At 44.3% G+C, this 14,737-nt stretch overlaps 2 protein-coding genes and 1 long non-coding RNA gene across 8 annotated transcripts in view; 1 reads left to right on the top strand and 2 right to left on the bottom strand.

Moving 5' to 3' along the window:
- reln (reelin) overlaps window positions 1-11,394 on the top strand; it is a 61,299-nt gene extending 49,905 nt beyond the window's left edge. The window contains exons 42-64 of one of the 2 annotated variants that reach the window (XM_061282504.1): window positions 52-275; window positions 350-500; window positions 582-840; window positions 917-1,166; window positions 1,248-1,416; window positions 1,550-1,690; window positions 1,970-2,147; window positions 2,213-2,406; window positions 2,486-2,736; window positions 2,829-2,983; window positions 3,584-3,798; window positions 3,997-4,174; window positions 4,547-4,722; window positions 4,796-4,902; window positions 4,970-5,212; window positions 5,270-5,445; window positions 5,526-5,599; window positions 5,665-5,826; window positions 5,934-6,091; window positions 6,172-6,397; window positions 6,501-6,698; window positions 7,052-7,150; window positions 10,140-11,394. In XM_061282504.1, coding sequence (XP_061138488.1) covers window positions 52-275; window positions 350-500; window positions 582-840; window positions 917-1,166; window positions 1,248-1,416; window positions 1,550-1,690; window positions 1,970-2,147; window positions 2,213-2,406; window positions 2,486-2,736; window positions 2,829-2,983; window positions 3,584-3,798; window positions 3,997-4,174; window positions 4,547-4,722; window positions 4,796-4,902; window positions 4,970-5,212; window positions 5,270-5,445; window positions 5,526-5,599; window positions 5,665-5,826; window positions 5,934-6,091; window positions 6,172-6,397; window positions 6,501-6,698; window positions 7,052-7,150; window positions 10,140-10,236 — 4,081 coding nt within the window. In that variant the 3' untranslated portion in view covers window positions 10,237-11,394. The remainder of the gene's footprint in view (window positions 1-51; window positions 276-349; window positions 501-581; window positions 841-916; window positions 1,167-1,247; window positions 1,417-1,549; window positions 1,691-1,969; window positions 2,148-2,212; window positions 2,407-2,485; window positions 2,737-2,828; window positions 2,984-3,583; window positions 3,799-3,996; window positions 4,175-4,546; window positions 4,723-4,795; window positions 4,903-4,969; window positions 5,213-5,269; window positions 5,446-5,525; window positions 5,600-5,664; window positions 5,827-5,933; window positions 6,092-6,171; window positions 6,398-6,500; window positions 6,699-7,051; window positions 7,151-10,139) is intronic. The other variant, XM_061282505.1, reaches the window with a different exon arrangement.
- Window positions 11,395-11,606: 212 nt separating this feature from the next.
- Window positions 11,607-12,254, bottom strand: bncr (bouncer). The gene has a single exon (XM_061282508.1). The coding sequence runs from the start codon at window positions 12,247-12,249 to the stop codon at window positions 11,866-11,868; it is 384 nt and encodes a 127-aa protein (XP_061138492.1). The 5' UTR covers window positions 12,250-12,254; the 3' UTR covers window positions 11,607-11,865.
- Window positions 12,255-12,869: 615 nt separating this feature from the next.
- On the bottom strand, window positions 12,870-14,667 carry LOC133156636 (uncharacterized). Of its 5 annotated transcripts, XR_009714893.1 has the most exons (4): window positions 14,274-14,667; window positions 14,178-14,203; window positions 14,016-14,115; window positions 12,870-12,961 (listed from the first exon to the last, which is right to left on the bottom strand). It is a non-coding gene; the product is annotated as an uncharacterized LOC133156636 (long non-coding RNA). The 5 variants fall into 5 exon arrangements; XR_009714892.1 differs by having other exon boundaries at window positions 14,016-14,203; XR_009714889.1 differs by lacking the exon at window positions 12,870-12,961 and having other exon boundaries at window positions 13,692-14,115.
- Between the last annotated feature and the right edge of the window lie 70 nt (window positions 14,668-14,737).

Genomic DNA, 14,737 nt, shown 5'->3' on the forward strand with positions numbered 1-14,737 from the left:
CTCTCTTTCTGTATATCTGAATCTATTCGTCCCTCTTCTTTGTCCTTACAGGTCCGTGAGGTTCCGTTGGTATCAGGGTTTCTTTTCAACTGGATCGGCGCCTCCAACATGGGCTCTGGACAATGTCTATATTGGCCCTCAGTGCCAGGACATGTGCAGTGGCCACGGAGCCTGTATAGGGGGCACCCATTGTATGTGTGACCCCGGCTACTCGGGAAGCGACTGCTCTGTGCCTGACATTCCCAACCCCGACTTCCTCAAAGAAGATTTTGAAGGTAGGCTGCAGAATAGCAAGGGTATCCCCGGTAGTTGTTGTCATTATGTAACAAAAAGTACTGTTTGCCTTTAGGCGGAGCAGTGGATGTTGATTTGTTTAGACAGCTTAGTGGTGGTAAACCATCCAGAAAATGTGGTATCATGTCCAGTGGGAACCATTTGTTCTTCAGTGAGGATGGGCTGCGCATGTTGGTCACCAATGAATTGGATTTGTCTAATGCCAGGTATTGTTAGCGTCGTCTTACGGTGTCTTGATTTTGTGCTGAAATTGGAAGGACTGTAATCGTGACTGTCGTTGGCGGCAGGTTTGTTCAGTTTTTCCTCCGACTCGGCTGCGGTAAGACAGCACCGGACCCTCGCTCTCAGCCAGTTCTTCTGCAGTACTCTCTGAACGGAGGTCTGACATGGGGTCTCCTCCAGGAATTTCTCTTCAGCAACAGCAGTAACCAGGCTCGCCTGGTGGCCCTTGAGATCCCGCTGCGCGCTCGCGCTTCTTCCACTCGCCTGCGCTGGTGGCAGCCTTCCGAGAATGGACAGTTTTACAGTCCTTGGGTAATCGATCAGGTACTGTGAGGCGACAATGACTTTGCCTCAATCGTCCAAATGCAACTTAACACTTTGAACTTTCATTAAACGTCAGGTGGTGGTTGGTGGTAGTGCCAGTGGCTGGGGACCACTGGAAGATGATTTTTCCTCTATCGATGGACGCTCATGGCTCCTCCACCCAGGTGGAACCAGAATGCCAGTTTGTGGCTCGGATGGACCCGCTTTTGCTTTTATCGAAAAGTCCAACACTCGCTACGCAGTCACCACTGACATCAGTTTAGGACAAGATGCCTTCATCCAATTTGACTTTTCTGCATCCTGCTCTGTAACCAACTCTTGCTACTGTAAGCAACAAGACCCAACGATAAGAATACTCTGCATGACAACGTGAGGCTCGACTGTAAACATATCTCTTGTCGTCACAGCTGTGGAGCTGGAGTACTCTCTGGACTTAGGTCTGACGTGGCAACCCGTCGTTCGAGACTGTTTACCAACAAGCCCCGACTGCTCCTCCTACACCTTGCAGAGGCTGCTCATTTCTGATACCTACAACAAGTGGGGTCGTGTCACCATACACATTCCATCATATGCAAGGTCAGTGCTGCTCCTTTTTCGTGAGAAATGGTTTTGAGCGTTCGGGACGCAACAATACTTCCTTGTCACGAATTACTACTTTCCTATTAGCCACGGCTTTGGTACAATCTAAGGAGCTGACTGATGTTTGTAGGTCTCCAGCCACAAGATTCCGTTGGTTCCAGCAGGCTCCATTTGACAAGCAGCAGACCTGGGCTCTGGATAACCTCTATATTGGAGATGGCTGTCCAGATATGTGTTCTGGACATGGACGGTGCCAACAGAGCACCTGTGTGTAAGTAACAAACGCCAGGCTAGATTTATGCACCAGATGCTTCAATTCAGATATTGTTTGTCATGTCAATGTAAATCGGATTTCTTCAAATCAGTAGAAGGTCTCTTCCAAATGTGAATATTGTATTGACTATGCTATGCTATGCCCCAATTGAGCTTGATGTCATAGCGATGCACCAATTGATGACAGAAAGTAAAAACCTTGGCTTCCTTCTCAATTGGCAGATAAGACACTCCTAACTTTATTATCTGGATGAACCACATGTTGTGTTCTCACCAGGTGTGATCCAGAGTGGGGTGGTGAATACTGTGATGAACCAGTAGCTCCTCTCCCTTCCCAGCTGAAGGACAGCTTCAGCCGGGCTCCTTCACTCGGTCACTGGCACACGCTCACTGGTGGCAAACTCAGCACACTCTGTGGAGCTGTGGCATCTGGAGCTGCTCTGCACTTTAGTGGCGTAAGTATTTCTTGGCTCTGTTCACGTTTTCTTCATTTAGCACTAATATTGTTTCTTCCGTGCAGGGTTGCAGCCGTCAGTTGGTGACGGTGGACCTCAACCTGACCAATGCCGAATTCATCCAATTCTATTTCATGTACGGTTGCATGATCCCACCTAGCAACCGTAACCAAGGGGTTCTCCTGGAGTACAGCTTGAATGGTGGAATCCACTGGCATCTACTGACGGAGATTTTTTATGATCTGTACACAAAGCCTGGGTGAGTGCTTTTAAATTGTGTCATTTCTATGAATGGAACTGAGCCTGGTGTATGTTTGTGCTTGCCATCTTGCGCTCAGGTTTGTGAATATTCTGCTGCCTCCTGCTGCCCGACAAGAAGGCGTGCGTGTGCGGTGGTGGCAGCCTCAGCACGACGGCGTGGACCAGAGTGACTGGGCTCTGGATAACGTCCTCATCGCGGGTTCAGACACGCGGGCGCAGATTTCGGACACATTCGGCGGTGTGGCGTTACCCAACCACGAGAGAGCTCCGGCTGATGAAACCTCAGGACCAAACAGTGATCTGGGAGAGCTAGAGGAAACTCCAATTGGTACACTTTGAATATGTCGATCAAATCCTCATTGTTGCTCACAATAAAATAAAAAAAGCAAATGAGAATATGTTGGGCTGTTTTGTTACCAGTGAGCGACCATTGGCTATTCTCAGAGGACTGCTCAGTGCAGCGGTTCTGCAGTTCCCCCGATGGAGTGATGGCGTGTGGTAGTGCAGATGGAAGAGAGGTCTACGCTGTCACGCACGATATCATCGCTGAAAAGGGTTGGGTCATGCAGTTTAAGGTGAGTCATCAGTAAAGAACACGCACGGCTTGGCAAACTCAAGGGCCATGTTTGAATTTTAAAATAATGCGTGTGCATGTGTGTGTAGAATATCCAAAGTAGGTTATTTAAAAATAGAAAAGAATGCATTTTATTTTTATTTTGTTTGTAATTATAAAATAAACTATTAAAAAAACAATGTAATGTAAAATTAATTATTTATTAAGATAATAATGATAACAATAAATGTCAAATTGTGTGTTTTACCACTTTTTTCCAATAATTATATTAACTAATTATTTAATTCTGTAATACCAAATCATTCAATGCATTTCAATTAACCAATGTTTAATAACGATGGATGGATGGATGGATGGATGGATGGATGGATGGATGGATGGATGGATGGATGGATGGATGGATGGATGGATGGATTATGGATGGATGGATGGATGGATGGATGATTGGATGGATGATTGGATGAATGGACGATTGGATGGATGATTGGATGGATGATTGGATGGATGGTGAAGGTCCACTGAATTTTGTGACTGGCTGCATTGTCTTAGCAGTAGCGATCCCGAAGTCGCCGCAACAGTATGTCCTACGTGTGTCCGATAGATTGCGGTGGGCTGCCTAGTGCCAGATCGTGCGGCAGACAGACAAGTCCACGTTCAGTACTCTGCCGACTACGGTGTGACGTGGAAGTACCTGGTTCCTCAGTGTCTACCCGCCGATCCCCGCTGCGGAGGTCACGTCTCGCAGCCGTCGGTCTTCTTTCCCGCCGAAGGATGGAAGCGGGCTGTCTATCCCCTGCCCGACGGCCTCGCTGGCACGTAGGTCTTGACATTTCAAAACAAGCGCTGCTCTTAATATTTCATGCATGAGGCTACATTATTGATAGATCTATTTATTGTTACAACATCAATAATTGAAACATTTGTCATCTAAATCTTGGAAAAGGCAGATGCATCTTGTTCAACTAAACTCTTTACACGACCCAAAGGATTCAGCTTGCTTCTCCTGTCCTTTAGTTCCGTGCGCTTCAGGTTCTACCAGCAGCACTCAGACGTTCAGTGGGGTGTGGAGAACTTTTACATCGGGCCTGCGTGTGAGAGCCATTGTGGCGGCCATGGAGACTGTTTGGCGCAACGCTGCCTCTGTGACCCAGGATTCACCGGACCAAATTGCTACGCCAGTGCAGCGTTGAAGGTGGGGTCTGACTTTTCAACCAGATTTAACTAATTGACTCAGTTAATCTTTGACGTCTATAGCCGTCAGTGGCAGTGAATGAGTTTCTCTTATTTTCAAACTATTTCCACCCTTGAAAATTTACTTCCTATGTGACGAGTGTCAGGCAACTGTTTAAATGCTCATCAACAGTTTTTGCAACCGTTTGCAACTGTTTGAAGACTCAAAGAAACTCGAAAGATTATCATCTGACGGAATTCAAATATTACATAAGAAAGAGTCAATATTCTTTTAAATATTGACTTTGGACCGGATTGGCCTTATGTGGAGTATTTTCCTTTGTTTAAAAACTATGACTTTCACTTTATTTTTGGATATAATTTTTTCTTTTAGGCGTCTTTGAAGGAACGTTTTGACTGGGAAGGAGCAGCTGGGCCTCAGTGGCAGGTTCTTGAAGGAGGGCGACCCTGCACAGACTGCGGTGTGTTGGTAGAAGGTACCGCCCTATATTTCGGAGGAGCCGATGCCAGACAAGCCGTTACCGCCGACCTGGACCTTCGTGGAGCTAAGTCAGTATTGACATCTTGTAACAGTCACACACATAGTGACGCACAAACATCATGATCTGTTCTGTGCTTTCAGGTTTGTGGAATACTGGGCCAGGATTGGAAGTGAAAATAACATGTCAATGTGCCACCGTCCAACATGTCGCAAAGAGGGAGTGCTACTCGACTACTCTACTGATGGAGGTGATGTCATATGGCTGTCACCTTTTTTTTTGTCTCGCTTTGCCAACGTGTCCCGTATCCTCCTCAGGTGTGTCGTGGAGCCTACTGCACGAAATGGATTATCTGAAATACGTTTCCGTGAGGAGAGATTACATCGTCCTGCCAGAGGGAGCCCTGACCAACGCCACTCGGCTACGTTGGTGGCAGCCTTTTACCATTTCTTCTGGATTGGCTTCTCCCAGCCTGGAAAGAGCCCAGTGGGCCATCGACAACATCTTGGTTGGCGGCTCTGACATCAATCCATCGACCCTGCTTGACACCTTTGATGACGGTAGGTCATGAAAAAAAAAAAAGTTCATGAATGAAGAACTCACTTTGTTTTTTCCAGAGGGCGTATCTCATGAGGAAAGCTGGAGCTTCTACCCGAATGCTGTGCGAACTGCGGGCTTCTGTGGAAACCCCTCGTTCCACCTTTACTGGCCCAACAAAAAACAAGACCAGACGCACAACATCCTCGCCACTCGGGAACTTATAGTGCAGCCTGGATACATTCTGCAGTTCCAAGTATTCAAACAATTCTAAATCTACATGAGTAAGTCATGGCGGTGCGTTCGGGCTGATGTTTTGATCTCTGACTTTTGTAGATTGTCGTTGGCTGTGAGGCAGACACATGTGAGGAGCATCATTCTGTCCTGCTGCAGTACAGGAAGGATGCAAGGTAGATAGGTAACGATGGCTGAGCTTTAAATATGGAATCAAACTTTTGTCACGCTCCCCTTTCAGGTCGGACTCGTGGCAGTTGGTACAGTCGGAGTGCCTCCCCTCTTCAGTCAACAACGTGGGCTGCTCTCCCTTCCAGTTCCACGAGTCCACCATCTTCAGTCCCGTCAACAGCTCGACGTGGACCAGGGTCACCGTTCAACTGCCTGACCACGTCTCTTCAGGGTAGGCCTGGGCATTTTAATTCCTTTAACAAGATGGCTAATAGCTAAATAGTTTTGTTCCAGAACAAACAAAGGTTCTAAAGTTGTGTCTCCTTTGTTTACCTCCAGGGCGACACAGTTCCGCTGGATTCAAAACGAAGGGACGGGCAAGCGTCAGAGCTGGGGAGTAGACCGCGTTTACATCGGCGAGGCCTGCCCGGGACTCTGCACTGGACACGGCTATTGCACAAGTAGCGTGGTCTGCATCTGTGACGAGGGATATCACGGTGGGTCACCAAAACTGCTAAATATGATTATGACCAACCAACCAGTTTTCATCACGTCCCCTCTCCTCCCACTTGAACAGGTGATGACTGCTCCCTTTCCACCAGAGACTTGCCCAGCTCTATCAAGGACAACTTTGAGTCTGGTGACGTGTCCGCGGAGAGCTGGCAGTTGATTCAAGGTGGAGGAGTGGGCAGCGGGTGTGGACAGCTGTCACCCCATGCCCACGGCGACTCACTTTATTTTAACGGCTGTAAGATGAGGCAAGCTGTTACGAAACCGCTGGACCTCACTCGAGCCAGGTACAGGTACAACCAAAACACAAAGGCACAATATTATGATCACAGTAATAGCATTCTAAAATAAATACAGATACACCTCTCTAACCATCTCTTCTGTGTCTCCCTCTAGCAAGATCATGTTTGTGCTGCAGATTGGCAGCGCGGCACAGACAGATAGTTGTAACATTGCTCTGGACCGGGCTGACACGGTGGATCGCGCGGTGCTGCTGCAGTACAGCGTCAACAATGGAGTCAGCTGGCACGTAATCGCCCAGCACCAACCCAAAGACTTCATAAAGGCCCAGAGGGTGTCCTACAACATTCCTCTGTAAGTGACCCACACCAAAACATCTTTCCAGATAATTTTATAGGTCTTAAAATGTGCTTTTGCATTGTATAATAATAATAATAATAATAATAATAATAATAATAATAATAATAATAATAATAATAATAATAATAATAATAATAATAATAATAATAATAATAATAATAATAATAATTATTATTATTATTATTATTATTATTATTATTATAACAAAATAATGATAATAGTAATAATAAAAAATGATGATGATGATGATTATAATAATAATAATAATAAAAAATAATAATAATAAAAGAAAAAATAACAGAAGACTTAATATGATTCTTAATGTGGTCTACTGATGCTTTCCCCAGCGAGGCGAGGGTTAAAGGCGTGATGCTACGATGGTGGCAGCCACGCCACGATGGCGCAGGACATGACCAGTGGGCGCTGGACCACGTGGAAGTCGTTCTGTGAGTACTCAAACCCCCGGCCAGACACTGGCCCACCCGTCCATCAGAGCCCAGATCTGCCCTTGTCTGATCCCGCATCACCCGTAGATGACCCCCTCCCCTTGACTCCACACATATACAGGAAGCGTGCACACAGATCGCAAGCGCATCTCCGCACACAGTTGAAGTTCATCACTGCTTCTGGTGTCAGGCAAGCAGGAACGTGACTGCAGTGTGCTTTGCTTCTAAGGGTTCTGTTTGGTTTATTATCAGCTCATAAATGAACATGTCGGTAGCCTGAAACACTTGAAATGCATTCCTTGCATGTTGCTCCCTGTCAATGAGGGTGCTCGTTGTTTATTCAGACATAAAGCCGACTCATTCAAAGCCGCTGACGACCTCGTACGCACTTTTGCCCTTGTTTCCGAGAAAACAGTACAGTCCAGTTCAGTTGAGGCTACAATGATATTATTTCAAATGAGCCAAGAAAAACTGGATCAAAGGTGGAGCTGGTCCATTGATTGGTCAGGCGCCACAGTGGGAGCAGTCATTAAAGTGGATTTGCATTTGTTGTTTGTGGACAGTGTTAGCATGCTCTGCGTTGTATTCTTCTAATTCTTGTCGAATTCATCGCTAAATGCTTTGACATTCCACTGTCGCTGCTAACACCATGGTGCCTGCCTCCGGAAGTCACATCAAGTGGTCCAACGGAAATGGACTGTGGAAACCTGCTTTTAGTACCTAAACCTGAGCTGCCCCCTGGTCTCTGTGCCCCCACCCCCCTCCCCTGCACGGCATTCAACAGTCTCTGCTGACAAGTGTGACCATGATCCTCACACTCTTGTTTATTTCTCTCTGCTCACCACTCCTCCACTTTCCTCTTCTTTTTTTTGCTCCCCCTCCCCACACCTTCACGCGCTGCCTTCCCTCGTCTTCCACTTCTGTGCTTTCTTCTTCTGCTCTTCGATGGTGGACTCCTCAACTTCACTGCCATTCATTCCATTTCTTCTCTTTCTCTCCTCCTCCTATCCTTACCCCTGGGGGCCACATCTCACCCCAGGCCAATTCTCCAACCCCCCCGCACCTTTCTGCGAGACAACAGCCCCCCTCACCTGCCCCTCCCCTCTCGCGCTCTAACCTCTGCTCTCTTCTGTATTCTGCTCCCTCTGGCATGGCTGTAGCGTCAGGTAAGTTCACCGCCTTTTCCCGAATGAATCCCACCCATCCACCTCTGCCCTGCCCTTCTTCTTTGCCAGCATTTCTTCTCCTCCTCCTCACACAGCGCACACGCACACTCTCTTCCGGTTTCACCCGGCACTTTAAGCCCCGCTCATGATCACCGCAGTCATCTCCACGACCTTGCTTTTTTGTCCTCACGCAGTCCGGCTGCTCACACAGTCCAGGAGGAAGCTCCGTAACAGTCCTTGGAACTAAACCGAAGGAAATGGGTTTATTGTAAGACTGAAAATGAGCTATACTGCCAATTTTCCCAAATATTAAGTGAGGTGGCGTCTTCACTATGTGTGATGTACTCCATCATGATACTTTATCTGTTTTGTTTTATCTGAGCCAACTTTTGTGTTTCAAGCAGCTTCAAAAGTAGGGTTTTGGGTTCAGCGTTTGTCGCTGAGTGCCTGGAACGCTCTTTTTCATTTTCACCAGCTTTTGCTTAGAGCATCAAACATTTGGCCGGAGCACTCCATCTGCTCAATTCTGCACCACGCATGGCTTAATGCATCAGGTCGATCTCGTTTCCTTATTTGCAAACTCCAGCTTCCTCAAGAGCGTACTGTAATGTTCATTGCATTGGTTAATTTTGTCTTGTTTAGCATTTTAGTCGTTAAGTTTATCGGCAAAGAATATCGGTGCCGTCTGATTTTGTTTTCATATACAACTGCAACCAACGATTCCGCTTCAAACACGGACCCTACAGCCAACAAGGCAAACCTTTGGAAGTTTTTTAAAAGCGTGTGGCTCCCTCAGTTAAAGCACTGGGGCAATGGTGCTTTAGATATTTCATCATTTCTTATTTGCTTCTATGCAAAAAAAAAATAAAAAATCAATGTCTGGTCTGTAGCTCAAACGAGATTCGATCCTGTTTGCTGCTAAATACAATAATCCAAATATTGTAGATACATTTTTACAGTATATGTAATATAGTTCTCATAACTGGTAAGTTTGTGTAAGAGTGACTTTCGGGTGGCCGAGGAAGCATGGAGGACCCGCGAAGGGATGCAAATAAATCAAATGAGATGAACCTGTTACAATGGAGGGACCCCCCCTTTGTCTGTGGCTTTTGGCTGTTTGTCCATCCATAGGCGACATACGTTCACCGCTCCATCATCTCAGCATCAAGCATACAAACTCCCACCCTTCCCCCAGCCGCCCCGCTTTGCAGATACCCCCCCCCCCCCCCTACCCCCCAGCCCGCCCTGGCTGCACAGCTGGCTGACCGGCTCCACCCTGCTGGACGGAAGAGGCAGTGAAGTGAACAGACTAAATGGGAGCGAGCATCTCATTTCTAACGCTTGTCTGCTCAAGGCCATGCACTTGCGTCTATTTTCTTTTCTCCCACTCTTTACTCTGACATCTAAAACTTGTGTGTCAGAGTGTGTATGTGTACCATGTCTTGTCTTGTGGGTCAGTGGAAATCCACCCATCACTTGTTTTTTTTCGCCATTTTCAATTGGTAAACAAAATTGAAAATTGACTCATTATTTCATGATTTTCAAGTACAAAAAAATGACAGATTTTAATTTTTTTTAACTCAAATTAATAATACAAAATAAGAAAAAACTATGACTGGACTGAGCTGGATTTAAATATTTAATGTAAGCACAATGTTAGGAAGAATAGATAAATGAAAGCCCTAGACGAGCACGATGCAAGAGTAGAATTGCAGCATTGGGCTATCACCACGTGTGTGTGTGTGAGTGTGTGAGAGACCTTCCTCTCTCACTAATCACAGATGTTCCTCCTTCCCTCTTTCACTGTGTTTGTATCCCTGCAGCACCCGTAAACAAAACTACATGATGAACTTTGCCAGACAAAGTGGCTTGCGTCATTACTACAGCCGCAAACGGCGGGCACTGGCGCGGCGCGCCTGAGCCTCCGGAGTCAGGATTTCCACCCCCTTTGACCCGCCAATCACACACTGACCCGTCCGCACTCATCCCTTTGTCTCCTGACGACGTCAACACCAAATCAAGTTCATGCTTTAGCCAAAATCCGCCTCGTCTCGGAAGATGGAAGTGTGGCGGCCATTTTGTTTACTTTCTACCATGGACGGTCAGGGTTTCCGATTGTTCTTGGTTCCTCTTCCCACCTGGCTCCATCTCCTGCCAAAATAACCCCCCTTCCGTCCTCCCACCCCCCTTCTGTCCTCCTTTTCCAACCACACTGTGAAAATGAGAGATTATATAGTATCACTGCTGAACTGACAAGCCAATTTGGAGACTGGCCTCCCAATTCCACTGAGCCGACGAGGGAGGATGGCTCCAAGCCGCCAGCCAGCCTGTCCGCCAGGAAAAAGACCACCACTATGATATGGACCATGAAGAGGAACAAATGGTTTTAAAAGTGGGGGGGTGGGGGGTTTAAAAACATACAATACTGTGTTCTTGCTGTTCTTGTGTGTCTGTGGGTTCTTTTTGTGCTGAATTGACTGTGGTGTTTGTTCATTTGTTTGTTTTCTACTAACTCATATGCTTTGAAGAGGTGGCAGGGGGCAGGCGCTGGGTTTTGCTCCCATTTCCCCGAATTTTCAGAATAGGCCCGATGTGGGCAGAGTGAAAATTCCACAGGGCAAAACGAAATATGGGGATAAAAACATTTTTAAAAAAAGACAGACTGAACATTTTTTTGGGTGTGTTTATTTGAAAGAAAAAAAAAAATCATTTTATATATGTTGGCTCCTGAAAAATACAGATATTTATGGTATATGGCTCTTCATGTGACCTATTTAAGATGCACTGTGCGTGAATTGTATGTTATTTTCAAGTTGTTAAGTTATTAGGCAGTCCAGTCAAGTTGTTCTACTGCATCATTTCCCCTCTTCTCTTGTGCTGTTCCCCATTTTTCCATCCCTCTCTGCTGATTCCTGATATCTGGAGGTGAGGCTCTGTACGTGTTGTTTTTTGAAGTCTGTGTAATATGGCCCCTCAGTGTAACCCCAGTCTAGCAAACTCCTGTACATACATGTATATCCAATATGGGGAGACCCAGCAGCCTTATAAAAGGGAAATAAAAAAAATGCCCAAACCTCATACTGTCTACCATGTTTGAACTCTTGACCTGACGCCAAACATTTCAACTACAGTGCAAAGCTGTCTGGGTTTGTTTCATTGGGTTCCACGTGCGAGGCTTATCTAAAATGTATAGCTACTAATAATGTCATTCTATTAAACTGATCCGTGAGGGAAATTCTGACTGCCATAATAAAAGAAAAAAAATTAATTTAAAGGAAAAAAAAGCATAATCAGTGTCAATTCTTAATGTGATTTTTCTTAAAGATGACAGAGTATTGTTTAATTTCACATTTTTGGCCCATTAGAACAAAATTACAGAACAGTATTTGTGACACAAACCACAGTTTGACATTTTTATTTCTTGGAAATGCTCATATAAAATTCAACTGATAAAAAAACTTTCAAAAATCTACAGCTCAATTTGTTAAGATAGTCCCACCACTTGAATCCATGCAGCAACATCACTTAACCATGAAGGCTTCATGTTCCTCACCTTCCAACCACCTCAGCAACAGTCACAAGTGTTACAATGATGATGATGACAAAGGTGTTGGCAAAGAGGCCCCCACATGCGTTGCAATATGCCCGGTTGCAGCAGGAGTAGCTCAACGTGTAGACGACTCCGCGGTAGGAGACATCGCGCTCCTGGCCGCAGACCTTGTGGGTCATGCAGCCGCTTGAGGACAGGGCGATGTGGGTACCGTAACGACCCTCCGCTTTATAGCACACTTCATTCCGAGGGCATTCAGTCGCTAGGGGCTGAAATTTAATGTCCTTTTCCATGAGGGGCCTGTAGAGACAGCCCAGGTTGCTGCACAGCGTAGAGGGCATGAGGTAGAAGAAGAACACGGTGACGAACAGAAGCTGCCGCATGCTCGCTCTGCGGCAAGACCAGAAAAGTTTTAGACAAAACTTCATTTTTTCCCCCCACTGTTACATGTTGTGACTTTAGTCTCCACTAATACAACTTAAAGGTTGTGGTGTTAAAAGCGCTAACATGATGTTTATCTCAAACACTTTCAACTTTCGAATGTTTTCTTTTAACTACAACAATTTAATTCTTCCCTTTGTGGTCAGAAAATGTGAAAAAGAAATATATATATATATATATATATATATATATATATATATATATATATATATATATATATATATATATATATATACACGAGCAAAGCTTAATTGCAGAGTCAGTCATCAACTCACTTTTCATTAGTCAAGTTTAAAACTCTACTGACACTCCATAAGAAAAAGTCATCCAAAAACTGTGCAGCAGAAGCAATTACTTGTTTTAAACTTTAATTACTTTTAGTGTCAACATGATCCTTAATATGAATCCCATGAAAAGGTAAGATCATCACACACACATGCACAATTAGTCACTTTGAGCTTACGTAAAGCGTAAAAACAGTTAAATGTGTGATCCTTACAAACAGATGTTAGCGCTTCACTTCAAGCCTGTTTTTGTGCACAGTGGCGTCATCAAAACTTACATGGTGGCTGGCGTCAATGTGGAACTTTAGCTGGCAAAGCCTTTCTGAGCTGTCAGTGTTTATGTGGAGGCCACGCCTTCTCTTTCACGCACCTGCGGGAAATTAATTTTCATTCTAAATGACCATTTTTCAAATATTTTGATTTCACCAAATCACTATAGTTAAAACTAGTGGTAGGCTAACCCCATTGTGTCATGTTTAAGATAAGAAATGACACCCCATGGTTTAAAGATCTATTAAAATTGTAAAGAAACTTGGACACTATATATATTAACTCACAAAGTAGAAATTTCAAGAGGCTTTTATTCGTCAGGATCCAGGAAGATGGTTGACGAATCCACCTTTTTTTTGTCTCTCTGGGGCAAAACAAATCACGATTGTGATTCCTGCTAAAACGATCACTTAATGATGCGATGGTGAACACCCTAATTTTTAAAACAGAAATTAATAAAACACTTCGGTAATAATCATTTTTAAATGAGGAGTTATTTAATAAAGTCTAGTTAAACGCTTTAAAAGTATTTTAGAAATATGCGTTTACGAGTGTTTTAATTTTATTATTCACAGTAAATCAACTGTCAATGAATACAAATAAAATAAATAATCAAATACATCTTATGCAGTAATTATTTGATGCAATTAACTCAATGAATTAATGCTTTTTGAGTAACCTACTTGAGAGGGGAAAATAAAATCAATTTAATGCAATAAATACAGGATTAGCGTTTCAGATTGGGCATTCATATCATTTGCTAGCGGCGCTATCTAGTGTCCATTGCTGTAAACGCATGACGTGGACAAAAGTAATGGGACAGCAGGCCAGTGCAAGAAATAATATTTTTATTGATATTATGAATTGTCATTTGCTGAATTGTCATTTATTTCACACTTTATAGCTACACTTTACTGTATGTTGAATTGTTCTTCCTTATACAGTGGTTCCTATGAGAGAAAGAGTCTTGATGAGCTCATATCTTTACCAACCTTTTACGATTCCCATTATCCAACAAAATAGTTTTATCAACAATTACTTCTTCATCGTAAAATTTTACATCATTGCATGTATTAATTTAATACATAACAAATTTTCCATCAACTTTAAATCGTTGAGGGTCTTTGTTTCTATTACTGAGGTTGTTTCCATACCTTCAACTCATCATCACTCTCCAGTTCATCACCCACCCACTTGTCTTCTGCAGGGTCGTAGCTATACACTGGAATTAGCCGGTGACGCAACTCATCTAATCTAACAACACACAGAATGATAGACAAATATTCTGAATCGTGTAAAAAGAAAAGTCTTCTTACCTCATTCTGTTCTCCATAAACACAACCTGAGGGTGAACACGACACCACTGAAGTCATGTGATTAACAAAGAGAAGCAGAAATGTCGACTCCCTTACCAAGGCAGCGTGAGGAAGAACAATGGGATGAGAGCATAGTAGCCAATAAATCTTCTGTCTGTGTTTGCAGGTGAAACGCTGTGGTTGTAATACATTCCGATCAGCTCACTTTCCTCCCGCTGGCCTCCTCACATCACACGGCACCTTTGCGACACATTCCAAGATGTCTATTTTAGTCAGCGACCGTTTTGAAGCTGAGACGTACTTGTTTGGTAACTGATCACACAAAAGGTTATCAGGTTTAGCCACACTTTTGAAATTTGAAAATGTGCTCCAATTTATTTTTGGTTTCACTGCCGAGCAGGCCCACATACTGTATGTAGCAGGGGTTAACATCAGATAGAGAGTAGCATTGAAACCAAAATTGGATTACGAGAAGTGCAATGTCAAAATATTGTGCCAACCAACTTTAAACCTGTTTACTAACATTCCCTTCAGGAGGCGTGGCCACTGAATATGTCGTT

Source organism: Syngnathus typhle, linkage group LG7, assembly GCF_033458585.1.
Source record: "Syngnathus typhle isolate RoL2023-S1 ecotype Sweden linkage group LG7, RoL_Styp_1.0, whole genome shotgun sequence".
Taxonomy (NCBI): Eukaryota; Metazoa; Chordata; class Actinopteri; order Syngnathiformes; family Syngnathidae; genus Syngnathus; species Syngnathus typhle.

Coding starts and splice junctions, on each gene's coding strand:
- bncr (XM_061282508.1), bottom strand. CDS start 12,249: ATGCGGCAGCTTCTGTTCGTCACCGTGTTCTTCTTCTACCTCATGCCC.